Genomic DNA, 13,759 nt, shown 5'->3' on the forward strand with positions numbered 1-13,759 from the left:
GGAGGAGGTGCAAAAAAACCTCTAAACACTCCAAGAGTGAATGTCTCAAACCATCCTCCCATGCAGGACATGCACTGCACCTAAGACTCAAACAGGGAAAGAAGACAGGAGTCCCACGGGCAGAAAATACACCCAGGTGTATTAAAGCTGGCAGCCTCCGCCTCGCTGCCGAGGAGACCCGTCAGATGATTTCCTCCGCGTGGCTGAGGAGAGGGATTCCTCTAAGATCCCTGCGATCTCCACAGGAGTGGAACGTGTAATGCCCCACGCACAGTATTGGAGTCTCAGACCCGGGGTCTGCACGGCTCCGATAGCCCAGGATTAAACACATTTACCAGAACTAAGACAAGGACGGGGATTTCCCCTGATCCTTTCAGACACGCACACAAACGTCCATCTCAGCTCTGTCCTGTTTTTCCTTAGGACAAGGGTGTTCTGTCCCAAAAGCTATGTTAGGCAGTGCCCCGGGTTTGCGGAATCAGGATCTCGGGTCCCACGTGTCGGAACTCGGTTCCGTTTGAAGCAGCAGCGCACGGGAAGGCACCGAGCACTGCCAGCGCTGCTTTCCACAACAAGCGGCAGCGGCAAACACAGCTCCCCCTCCATGCGAGGGGGAACCGAAGCCCCACCTTCGGTTGGCAGCCCTTGGGACACGGAAAACTTCCTCCGCTCGGGCGGGGTGAGGGGGGCGCCCCGCGGCACCACCAAGGGCTCCGTAAGGGCCGTCCCGGGACGCTCCCCCGGGGGTGCAAAGGGGCGGCCCCCCAAGCCCCTTCCTCCCCTGGGCGGCCCGGGGAGGAGCCGAGCGGGGCCGGCGCTCGCCGTCCCTCCCGGCGGGAGCGCAGCGCAGCCCAGCGACCGCCCGCAGCCGCACCGGCAACTTTGCCCGGCTCCGGAGCCGGCGGGGAGCGCTCCGAGGGCTGCGGGGGGACAAGGGCAGGGGGCTGGCGCAGGGAACCGGGCCGGGATTACGGGGCGGAGACGCTGCGAGGCGGGGAGGGGAGCCGGGAGCGCGGAGCAGCGCAGGGAGCCGGGCAGGGGCGCGCCGGGGGACTCGGAGCGGGGAGCGCGGAACTGAGCGGCGCAGAGCCCGCCCGGGCTGCGGAGGAGCGGCGGGCGGGGGGAGCCGGGCACGGCAGCATCCCGCTCCCGGCGGGGTAGCCGGGCGGGGGTCGGGTGCCTCCCGGCCCCGCGGAACCGAGGGGGGCGGTCCGGGGGCTGAGCCTCCCCGCAGCCCCGGGGCGGGGGCGAGGCGGCGGCGGCCCCATGGGCGGCGGCGGGGGCGGCTCTGCGCGGGGCTCGCCCGCCGCGGCTGATGCCGCTGTTGCCCGCCCGCGGGGCGCTTGATGCGGGCGGCGGGGCCGGGGGAGGAGGCGGCGGCGGCGGCGGGGGGCTCCCGGCCATGTGTCGGCCGGGGGTGCGCGGGGTCCTGGGCCGGGCGTGCCTGCTCCTGCTGCCGCCCTGCGCCCTGGTGCTGGCGGCGGTGCCCGGCTCCGCGTCCCACCCGCAGCCCTGCCAGATCCTGCGGCGCATCGGGCACACGGTGCGAGTGGGGGCCACCCACCTGCAGCCCCGGGCCGCCCCCGCCGCCGCCGCCTGGCCCGGGGAGGCTTCGGGCGGGCGCCCCGAGGGGCCGCGGGGCCGGCGGGCGGGGGGCGGCGGCGGGGGACAGCGGCGGGCGCCCCCCTCGCCGCGGGACGCGCTGCTGCTGGCCGTGGCCAACCTGAACGGTGTGCCCGGGCTGCTGCCCTACAACCTGTCCCTGGAGGTGGTGATGGCGATCGAGGCGGGGCTGGGAGACCTGCCCCTCTTCCCCTTCTCTTCAGCCAGCGCCTCCTGGAGCAACGACCCCGTCTCCTTCCTGCAGAGTCTCTGCCACACCGTGGTGGTGCAGGGGGTCTCAGCCATCCTCGCCTTCCCGCAGAGCCGTGGGGAGATGCTGGAGCTGGACTTCATCTCGGCCGCGCTGCGCATCCCGGTGGTCAGCATCGTGCTGGGCGAGTTCCCCCGGCGGAGCCTGGTAAGGCGCTGGGGACACGGGGAGAAAGCGGGGGGCAAGGGAAGGGCGTCGGAGCCGGGCAGGGGTCTCGGCAGGAGGATTCTGACCGAGGGAGAAGCGCTCCAACCCCGGGGCCGGCGGCATCGGTTTTCGGTCCCTCCCTCCTTTAGCGCCCTGTTCCGCTTTAGCCCTGGGGTGTCCGGGGAGAAACATCCTCTCCGTGGAAAGGCAGGCAAGAGCTCGGTGGCACAATCGAAGTTGTTAGCCCGAAGCCATACACTGCGATTAGTTGCAGAGCCGAGAGCAGAAGGGGGTCCAGGATATGCTTTGCATATCAAGGAAATGTTGTTAAGGGGGAAAGAAAAAAAAAAAGGCAAACGGAAAAAAACCCAAACGGCTTTCAGAGTGTTTGTTTTGGGTCTTAATGCTGCGGTCTGTGTACGGCCACTGCAGGTTGGGCACCAGGTGACACTTCTCAGGGAAGTTGCTCAGTGTAACTTGACTTTGCATCGAGCTGAGCTGTAGCGCCAGGATTTTCTGTAGTTCAGTTTCACTTGTAGTTCATGCGTTGGTACTAGATCAGATTTTTGCCAATTCGAGTTGCCTAACTAAAGTAGTGGAAACTGCTGCCCATCCTGTTTGCTTGATTTTGTAGCACAAATAGTATAAATGGAATTCTTTGTGTGTGACAGAACTCTTAGGCACAAGCAGAAGTAGCATCAGGAGCTAAACTTTCTATTATACAAAGACATGTAACTTAGTGTTACACACTGTGGAGGAGGGTGATAGATACAGTATTTTGAAACTGCATTTGATGTCAGGAATCATCTCCAGGTAAAAGAGCTGAAAGAAAATGCTCTATTCTGTAAAGCCTGTGCAAGGAAAGTCATAAGTAAAATGATACAGCTGCCTTTTAAGTACAGGATAAATAGCTGTTTGATGTAAAAAGAGGTAGCTCAACTTTGCTTTCAAAATATAATTAGAAAACACATTGCCAAGTGAATTTGCTTTGCAAAAACAAATACAGACCACAGCCTGGATCTAATTTCTATGGGTTTGGGTTTTTTTTCAGTTTTTGTGTGTTTGAATTGAGGCAGAAAAGGAAGAAAAAGTCTGCATTAGGCAGTTCCTAGTCTATAACTGAAGATGTGACTGCTGTATCCTGGTCTGAATCACAGAATGGTTGGAGTCAGAAGGGACTTTAAAGACGATCTCATTCCACCCACTTCCACACCTACCAGACCAGGCTGCTCCAAGCCTCATCCAGCATGGCCTTGAGCATCTCCAGGGATGGGGCAGCCACAGCCTCTCTGGGCAACCTGTGCCAGGGCTTCATCACCCTCACAGTCAAGGATTTCCTCCTAATATCCCATCCAGCCCTGCCCTCTGGTATTTTGAAGCTTCTGCACCTCCTCCTGTCACTCTGTGTCCTTGTCAAAATCCCCTCTCCAGCTCTTTTGTAGCCCTCTAATTCAGCTAGGCTTCTCTACCTCAGCAAAACCCATGTAACTCAGATCTCTCTAGGTTTAAGCCGAAACTCAGGGGTAATCAGTGCTGCTGAATTCTGCTGTTGATGGTGCCAGTAGCATCCAAGTTTGCTGTTACATCTACCAACCTTGCAGCTGCAGTCACAATGGTGCTGGAGGCAACAGCCAGAGCTCCCTGAGGGCCAAATCCTGAACCCAGGATTTGCTCTGGCTGTTAGCATTATTTTATCTTCCATCTCAGAGAAAGGTCTAAGGTCACCCAAAGCTGCCTGAGTTCACAAGATGTGTTCAACACATGCAGCACAGGGTTATATTTCATTGCTGCTTTCTACAGACTTGAAAGCTCCTGCTTAACTTTCAGATTGTTCTCAGTGTGGAGCCCAAAGGATCAGTCCAAATCAGGACTTTGTTCTTAAGCAGCCTTTAACTGGCATTGTCTTCAGTGACAGTGAAACCAATGCCTGGCACTGCACCTGTGCTGAACAGACTCCGTTTTTCCTTTGGGCTGAGTTTTAAAAAAATTACTTTTCAAGGATCTGTGGATTTAAAAAAAACAACTCAGACTTACTCAAAGGCCAGCCGGCACTTGTATTCAAGTGTGTTGGTCTATCAAGGTTGTCTTGGAAGGGCTGACATCTTTCTGAACACTGTTTTTTTTTCATATTTTCACTTACTACATACCATTTTTAGGCTAATGCTGGAGGCAGTGCTACAGCAGCCTTGCTCTGCATACTTCTAGAGTTACAGGATTTCCAAGAGCATATTGGACCCAGGAGTCCCTGGAGTTCTTGGCAATCTCTGTTGCAGGCAGGGATTTTGTGTTGCTCACAGTCCCATACCAGCACTGACATGAAATGAACATGCCACAGACCTGTCACCTTCCTGTCTCTGTAGACCTGGAGCTGCAGATTGCCTTTTTCTACTGACTGGCAATCTTGGAGGAGGCAGTTGTACATGACATCGTTATAGACGGGGCAGATTTCACTGATAGGCCCAACATGCAGATATCCAGAGAAGAAAAGAAGACTGATTGCTAATCCTGCTTCTGACTTGGCACCCCTGGGGTCACCCCTCCTGCTGATGCTTGGACAGAGCATCTTCCCTCCCACAAAATCACAGCAGCATGCCCTTAGGAGTGCCTGCAGGTATCTTCCTTCCACACAGGTATAGGAGCATACCCAAAACTTGTTTTGCCCTTGGAGAACATTTTGTACTGTGTTCATGTGAAGACCATGGCAAGCATAACAAACACAGTATTTACTAGATGCTGTGTCATACTGCTTCTCCTTAATATTGAAATCTTTTATTAGGGTGATCTTAAGGTAGTAATGTCTAGCAAAGTCTCATTTTCCACACTGCAACAGGACGGGAGCATACACATGCAATGTCTTGTACTGCTGCTGATTCTTAATGTCATTATTTCATGCAGAGGTTTATAACAGGCAAATGTTCACTGTAATTGAAAAGCATGTTGATCTTGGATCAAATCTCCTCTAACATGGAAAAAAGCAATAGAATGAAAGGGAAGGTAAAGATCCAGAAATTAAATACATTGCAACAATACTGCCTCTTGTCTCTGTGGTGTTTGATGACAGTAATAATTCAGACGTGTAACATCAGAGGAAATATGAAGCACTACAGACGGGCAGCTACAGTCACATAAGATACCTAGACAGTGTTTTCAAAAGTTCTGTGGTTGCTCACACATATTTAAAAATCAATTTCTCATTAAATTCTACCGCCCTGAGGATAAAAAAAGAGAGCAAAGTCTTTCCACATGCCATGAATGATCACAAGGCAACAGCCACCACAAGGTGTGCTACTACACTCATTCTCCCACAAAGCAACAGCTTATTCTAGAGGTTCAGGAGTGTGTTGGTTTCAAGGGAGGCTACACAGAGTAAAATGTGACACACTTTTTTCATTTTATATCTGTGATTTAATTGTTAATGTACACTTACAGTATATCCAAGTGCTTTTGTGACCTGAAAAAATGCTGTTTCCTTTTCCCACTTTACTGTCATTTCACACTCACTGAAATGACGCTTCATTTCATTTTCACACTCAGTGAGCAAAAGTAACAATTTAACACTGTCATTCAGCAAGGGAAAAAAATGGCATTGGATTTCTTCACTACTAACACAAATGCAAATTGCAGTGAAGCTTTGACAGCTCATTATTTTGGAGAAAGCATCTTCACAAGCACTGATGCCACTGAGGCAAGGCTTGTCACCTTATGTATGTTTGTATCAAGAGAAGCACTTTATCTTTTGTTTCCAAGATAGCCAATGTCATTAATTTTCCCATGGATGGAACAGGGAAAAGATCCAGGGAACATGAAGCATAAATAAATACAGTGATATTGCTTCTAGTAGTACAGCTCAGAGCTGAGTCTGGGAAGGATAGCCCATAATATCCATTTTGTTGGTGATAGTATCAGAAACACAGGGGAGGTCATGTTCGCAGCAGTGTTCTCTGAATTCAAAGGAGTATTTTTAGTGGGTTTCAGATAAATCAGAACCTCTGATGTCTGTTAACATGAAAAGGAATCTTCTCAGAATAACTAAACTGAATAAAGTAATTGCAAATCATCGGTCCCTGCCAGTCTGTGCTTTACCTAGTTTCTTAAAGGAACTGAAACTGCAGTGCTGCTGATTACTGCTATGACTTCAGAAGGGGCCAAAAGAATAAATAAACCAAATCAAAGTTCCAGATTAAACTGAATTTTCCAGTGAAAAGCAAGCTCATCCTCAGAAGAGATGCTGTCAAAAGAAACTGCCTGTAATATTTAATTTTTTGTTTTTAAAGGAATTAAGTGAGTTTTTTTAACAGCTTCCTAATTTATAGATATATCAGACCAGCCTGGGTGAGGAATTACAGGTCTTTTTGGAAACAGACAGGAGTACCACTGTGAATACAGTGTCCTCAGAAGTCATACTGACCTGCAAGACACAGACTATGCATTGCACCAGTGAGGGCAGGCAGAAATTACAGCAACGGGACAAAGATGTGGGAAAGCTTCTGCCCAACTAAATGCCCAGAGACACTTTTTTCTTTCCTTCTCAGAGACAGAATTTCATTTTTGCAGAAAAGTGGGTTTGATTTTGGAGAAAGTTTTAATAATTCCTTTTTCCAGGGAGAGAATGCAACACACACATTTGGCTGCAGGCTCTGGTCATTCATACTGCCACAGCAAATCTGTCTTAGTCCAGATATTGGGAGCTTGTGCTAGTTTCTGTGTAGATGAGGAATATGTGTTCAGTTTTTCCCTATGGCCAGCAACCCTCTTGACCTGACACTGAGTAAATAGTGTGTGGCACTTGCCTTTTGTGTACTTCAGGAGGGTTTGTGAGAGGGGTCTTGAGAGGAATCAAGGGCAGAAATTGAGAGGATGTGCAAACAAATGCCCAGTTGCTTCTCTTTCAGCCAGAGACCCCAGTGATATTTCCTCTATCAAAAATCTTTGCATGGAACAAAGAAAGGGAGAAAAAACCCAAACTAGTCTCTTTATTGGAGTTAAAGGTTTAAGGAAGATCCAATTAATCAAACCTGTAGAAAAATCCCTTTTCAGAATGCAAGGAAGTGGTGAGAATGTTTAACTTCAGTTCTCCTCAGGTTTCTTAATTCTAAAGCCTTTGGAGACAGAAAGAGCCTGAAGTCTGCTGGGATAGCACTCATTCAGAGCTGCCCAGTAACAAGATTTTCTCATTCCTTATCTCATGCTGATTCTTTGATGCAGAAAAGCTGAGTTAACATCAAATTCAGTGCCATACATGATGTTTATTTTGAGTTTGGTTCTTTTTTCCTATTCTGGGTGTTCACAAAACAATGTCTTTCTTGGTGCTAGGTCTTTCATAATGCACTGCACAAACTCCTATCAGTGATGAATGACTAAATTATGACAGCGTTAAATCATTGATTATTATTTTGCTGAAGGACAGGCATCATCAGAAGAAACATCAAAGAATACTTGGCTTGATCCACTAAGTAAAAATTATAATTTTGCCTAGAATAGACAAATTTAAAGACAACCTGTTGTCAGATTCTATATGAGTACATAAGTTACCGTACTGAACAGATTGTTAACAAAGAAAAGTAAGTTGGAGTATTTAATATAATTTCCCCCAAGAATTTGTTCATGAAAGCCAGTGGAAGTAGAGCTCCAGAAACTAGAAATCAATAAAAGATCTTGTGATGTGATGTGTTACTCAATTTATTTATTGTGATTAAATTCACACACTACCTTAGAAAGTTCTCATTTAGGGTATATTTAATAAATTGTTTACTATTTAAACCCCTGAAATATTGAAAATACATAGTTTTAGGGCTTAAGACTGTGCTGGATCTAGCTACAGTTTTAAACTACAGTTTCAAATAAAGTGTTTATATTGTGTTGTATTATTTTCCTCTCTGGATTCCCAATCAATTTTTAAATGTGGAAGAAAACCAGGCATAACACGTCTGGAATTTACATATTTATTATAATCAGCAAAAAACTGGAAAAAGCAGTTTCTTTTAAAAAAACCTAAATTTACCTTCCAACAAAGACTCAGACTATAAACCCATGTTTCTGTAGGTCTCACTGAAGGGCTTTTAAAGAGTGGAAGGGTTGTCTTCTCAATTTGATGAAATGAGAGTGCATCAGGTCTCACTGCAATACAAATAGCTGTGCATTGCAGAGTTTGTTCTGAAGAGCTGAAAGCACCCAGAGAAAAGAGGAGGAAGAGAACAAGAAAAGGAAGCAAGAAAACTGGAAACGTCACATGTCAGTGACACAGGGGAAGAGAAGGAGAAAATAAGCTGAACTGAGAAGAGAAAGAAGAGGTGCCCTTCCCTATGTCTTTACTTTTTGTGGTTCTAGCAGCAAAAAACAAGGAACTGAATTTTGTAGGAAAGCACTGGACAAAGAGCTGGAATCACCAAGCACAGAGAAGAATGGCTTGCCCAAATCAGAGTTGAATTCACAGGGCTGTCTTGATCCCTGGCTAAGAATAGTTACTTCCAGTGAGTAATGCTTGCCCAAAAAAGCATTCCCCCCCCACCCCCGCCCCCCCAAAATGCATTGTCTTTCCTGCAGATTTCTCAGGAAACTGATTAAGCCAGCATCTAGGATGCAGTGATGGGAACAGGAATTAATATCAAATGTAGATAATGGTTTATTGCTGTTGCCAGAGGGATGTCTTGCAAAGGGTGTGAGGCCTTGGTGTATTTGGATTTTATTAATGGAAGCCTTTTTTGCAAACTTCATGCTGAGAGTCCCTCATGATAGTTTGGGACAAAGGGTCAGACTGGTTAGGATTTCAGAGCACCAGGTTACTGGGATGCATGCAGCATCATACCAGTAGGTACCCAACAAGGATTTCCTAATAAATGGGAGCAGGTTCAGGGACAGGGACTTAATGATTGGAGCTTTGGACATTAGTGACTGTACTTTACTTCTGCTCTGGCCCTGAAAGACTCCACATTTTCCCCAAAACCCTGTCAGTCAGCCAAATTGGTTCTCACCACCACAGGGAAAGGATGTGCAGATGGTGGAAGTAGCAGGAGAACTGGGAGAAGGATTTAAGCTTGAGTAGGCAGCGCTGATGGATGACTCATTTATTAAGGGAGTCACACTCGAGCAAAGCTGCTTGTTCAAGGGGCTCCTCATCAATGTGACTCAGAAGTTCATAGCTTGGCCCCAAGTGCTTCGCAGCTGTCACAGCAAGCTGATAACACTGCTCTTGGTAATATTCTTCATGAAGAACTGAGACAGGCATACCACAGCCATTGTAACATTACATGCTGCACTTGTGGGGCATTGCAACCAAAAGTTTGTGTGCAGTTGGCCTTGAGACTTGGATTGGGCTGCAGACAGGGTTCCAGAGAATCTCTCTGTTCAGGCTTGATGTTCACCCCTCAGACCTGAGCTCTGTGTGTCATTTCCCTGCAGTGTGGGTCCATGCAGGCACTGATGAGCATCTTGCATGCCTGGAGCAAGGTACAAGCAGAAAGCAGGTGCCACCCCTCATGCCAGGCTGCCATCCTGTGCCTCTGCGAGCTCTGAGTGCCTTGTCAGTGAGCAGGGAGATGGTGCTGAACCTCTCAGATCCTCCCTGCTGCAAGAATGGTGAGCTGGGAGAGCCCTCAGAAGCTGATGGGAAGGTTTCCAGTTGGCAGCAGTTTGGAAAGGTCTGGTGTGCAGTTTAGTGCTGGATAATTAACTTCTATCTGAAATGTTTCATCCTGGGTGCCTGCAGGCTGCAGATGGGGGGGTGGAGGAGGAGGGCACAGGTGGGGACAGGTGCACCCTCAGCTGACACTGAACCACAGAAAATGGGGAAATTACTGTGATCATTCAGTTCTTATTATTATACAGGAAAAATCAAACATTGGGGAGCTCAGAAGAAGCAGCCACCATTTTTTCCTCTTCTTTCTACGGTATTTTTATTACTCTTTTTTCACTCGCTTTCATCTATGATGATCATTTCCGAAGCCTGTTTTACAATGTGGAAAGTATTTGAAGTGGATTATAAAAATCTCTGAATGTGCTGCACAGGCATATTTTATACTCTTAGTATTTCCCTGAAGGCATGCTATCCCACTTCCAGCTTCTTTAAGACTGTGAAGGAAATTATTGCCCATGCTGTCTATACGACATTTTACAAGACTTTCTAACTTGAGACAGAGTCAAAAGACAAGACAGATCTTCAAGCATTAACTGAGATTTTAAAATGAAGTTTTGCATTTTTTGAAAAGAAGGAGCTATTAGACATAGCAAATAATAACAAGAAAGAGCAGCTGAATTATGCACCAGCCTCTCTCAATGATGCTACTGATAAACCAGTTGCATTACACTAATTTTAATGGCATACTCACTCAAACTGGCTTAAAAAGATCTTTTTATCTTGCAAATCAGGTGAAAAGTTGGTATTATTAAGTTCACAATTTGGTAATTTTCCAGTGCTATTTTAGGTAAATGCATAATTATTTATCACTTTCTGAGTGTGTAAGGCTCACTCATATGTAACTGCTTTCTGTAAGACAGCAGTTGTTTTTAAGAATTTCCTGTACTCAGTGTAAGTATCGAAAGAGAGAAAACCAGATCTGACCTCTATTTGGAGCTGCCCTCCTTTGAGAATATACTGAAAGTGTTTTAGCTGTGATTTACATTGTTTTAGTGTGCTAATACTATAGAGCTTATTTTACCCCTGCCTTAGATGGCAACAAGATGGAAGGTTTATGTGCCTGGGTTTCTTCTGCTTAAGTTTTGTGTGTGATAGGTGATGAACTACAGAGGCAACAAATAGATACCCACTGACAGCCTTGAGGCAAACACAGGTAAATAGTTACAGCAGAAAGCATTGCTATTTTTTGTTTAAGTGTCAAGGCATGACAGTTTCAGATGTTTCATCTTCTGTCTCTAGAAGTGTTGAAGGCCAGGTTGGATGGAGCTCTGAGCAACCTGGTCTAGTGGAAGGTGTCCCTGCCCATGGCAGAGGATTGGAATGGAATGGTGTTCAAGATCACTCCCAACCCAAATTATTCTGTGGTCTGTGAAAGTGTCTGCTGCAGAGTTCATGACCAGGGAAATGGTAAAACATGGCATAAGTGTTTCTTCCTCAGAGATAATGGGGAGAGAAAAAACACCTATTAATAATTTATATAAAAGTTCCTATCACAATGTATCAGTACAGAAATATCCTGGGTAGCTGGTATGGTTAACAATACTCCTGTGGCATCTGATTAGGAATCTTACATCAGCAGTCAACACAGGGAAGCCAAAATGATGATTATTCAGTCATCCTTATGATCGTCTTTTTATATACATGAATTATTTACAGAGTACAGGGTGCTTACAAGCTTGTTAATTAAAACCTCCTTTTTCACTTCAGTTATACCTCTAAGATTTCTTCCAAGCATGTCATCCTTCTAAAGACTTTTATTTCATGTTCATTAAGCCATGTTTTGTTTAATGTTTTCTTCTGTTGTCTAAACTGAAAATCCCTTCATGTGGAGTACTCTTGGGAAAGGGTTCCTTCACAATGAGAATTTATTTTTTGAGAGATAGATGGGTGATGGGTCTGTTTTGGATATTGATGCCCAGAATCCCCAGGAATGCTCAAATATTTTTTCAGATGCTCTGTTATCTATCTACCTTCCATTTTCAGTGTGTCATGCTCATTTCATCCTTTCTTTATCTTGCCCACTGGTCTTTGTTCTGAGGTCCTGTCTTCCACTGTTGGATACTACAGATCCTGAACTTACAGAGTCTATGAACTGCAGGAAAAGACTGCAAGGCTCTATTGTGATACAAATGATCAGCAACATAAATTGCTCATCACTCACTGTTCATCTGCACTGAAGAGCACCAAAAATAAGGCACTTATTTATAAATAGCTCAGCCTGCTGGATTCCAGTGAAACACAGTTTTGTATCTTCCCACCATTTTGACAGTGCATATAAATATGTAACATGCACTTATGTGGAAGTGAGCTGTGCTACAATGTCCTCCTGGGGTGTTCACAACCCTTACAGGTTTATAAGTGGCAAATTTAGACCAATGGTGGGATGCAGCAGTGCCACATGATTAGCAGAAGAAAGATGCTCTGTTTGACAGGGAATAGGAGCTTGTTGACCAGCTCATACTGCCCTTGTATTCCTGCCCAGAACTGTACTTTAAGAGGAAAATGAAGTGAGAATTCACAGTGAATAATACATCTGATAATCACAGACATTTTATTTCTCTGCCTGAAAACCACCTGAAATTTCTGGAACAAGCCAGAACAAAGGAATGGCAGTATCCCAGAGCCTTACAAAACATCTATGGGAGTACTTCCTTTTACTTCACTGGCTTTGAGTAAGGACCAGTTTGAGATACAGTTTTGGTTGTCTAACTAAGCCCATGATTTTTTTTCCCCCAGTCCAATAAATACAGGAATTGGTGATATACATGGAATCTGGAACTTGCAAATACTTCAAGTGTTTGGTTTTGCTGTGCGTTTTCTATAAGCATTTGTCCTAGTATAATTTGATTACTGAAGTGTTCATGAAGAGGGGAAAATGTTCTTGTTGAGGAGAACAAAAACAGCTGAAGTGAATATTTTCAGTTGTAGGAGTGTCTGCATGCTGTTTCTGATGCAATTGGCATGATTTTTAAAAAAAAGCATTCAGACTTCATTTAAGTGTGGCATTGTTTTGCTTTGAATGAGAAACTAGTCCAATAGGATCTGTGGTTTGTTGCTCTGATAGTAAAAATATATTCATAAGCAAACTTTGGACTTCTGTCAACTCTAACCTTTAATTTTACCTGAAATTGACTTATTTTCACCAGAGAGTTCCCACTTTGCCTAAAATCCTATAGAAAGCAATTCACTAACTATGATCGAGAATAATTCAGACAATCCATCTTTTTGTGGATCCATATTATGCCAGCACTGTGAAGCAAATGCATGTCTTCCGAGAGTCATACAAAATTATTACAATTTTATTGGAGAATAATAAGCAGCAAAATGGCTTATTATTGTCAGTAAGATGAGGAGAAATGAGTCTGCAGTCCGACCACTGAACAGGGGACTCAAATAGGAAATTCATTCCTCTTCAATACAGTTAAAATCACAGGAAAATGCACTGGACTGAGTACTGGAATAGCCGCTGGTCTACCAGTCCAGGCATGAAGTCCAGATGTATTCCTGTGCTTTGTCAGAAGTTTCCTCTGGAAGATTAAAAGTTGCCAGGGAATTACCCATGACATGTTGCCTGTCTATAAACAATGACTGCCCAGTGTGACACTGATGTGGCTGCCACTGAAAATGTTTTGTGGTGCTGTGGCATCCTTTAACAGCAGATCCTTGTTTCTTGAGTCTCCCTTTGTTGCTTTTATTCTCACTGCTGGCTGTCTGTTTCACTCCAGTTTGCCACACACCTCACAGAGCACTTCTGGGGTATCAAAGCTTTATTGCAATAAAAATCAATTCAGGTTATAGTTTTTCACTTTCTTTAGTTCCATCCCAGGTGACTGAAATGTGTAATTCTGCACATTGCTGTAATAACTGTAGTACATTCCCCATCCCCAAGTGTTTAAGGACAGGCTGGACAGGGCTTGTAGCAAGCTGATCTAGTGGGAGAAGTCCCTGTCCTTGGGACTTCCAATCCAAACCATTCTACGATTCTGTATCTTAGGCTGACCAAGACTTGCACTCAAGTGCTAACATCATATAAACAATGAAAGCTGAAATGTGGAAAGAAATAAAATCCCGACATTCCTGTGTCTTCAGGGAACATACTTTCTTTT

The 13,759-nt window shown here is 45.8% G+C and overlaps 1 protein-coding gene across 1 annotated transcript in view; it reads left to right on the forward strand.

Annotated features, from left to right (window-relative positions):
• Nucleotides 1-867: 867 nt before the first annotated feature.
• Nucleotides 868-13,759, forward strand: part of GRIN3A (glutamate ionotropic receptor NMDA type subunit 3A) — a 68,269-nt gene continuing 55,377 nt past the window's right edge. Inside the window, exon 1 of the mRNA XM_071456486.1 lies at nucleotides 868-2,020. Coding sequence (XP_071312587.1) covers nucleotides 1,316-2,020 — 705 coding nt within the window. The 5' untranslated portion in view covers nucleotides 868-1,315. The remainder of the gene's footprint in view (nucleotides 2,021-13,759) is intronic.

Source organism: Agelaius tricolor, unplaced genomic scaffold (genome assembly GCF_023055355.1).
Source record: "Agelaius tricolor isolate 1412-34295 unplaced genomic scaffold, bAgeTri1.0.p SCAF_59, whole genome shotgun sequence".
Lineage (NCBI taxonomy): Eukaryota > Metazoa > Chordata > Aves > Passeriformes > Icteridae > Agelaius > Agelaius tricolor.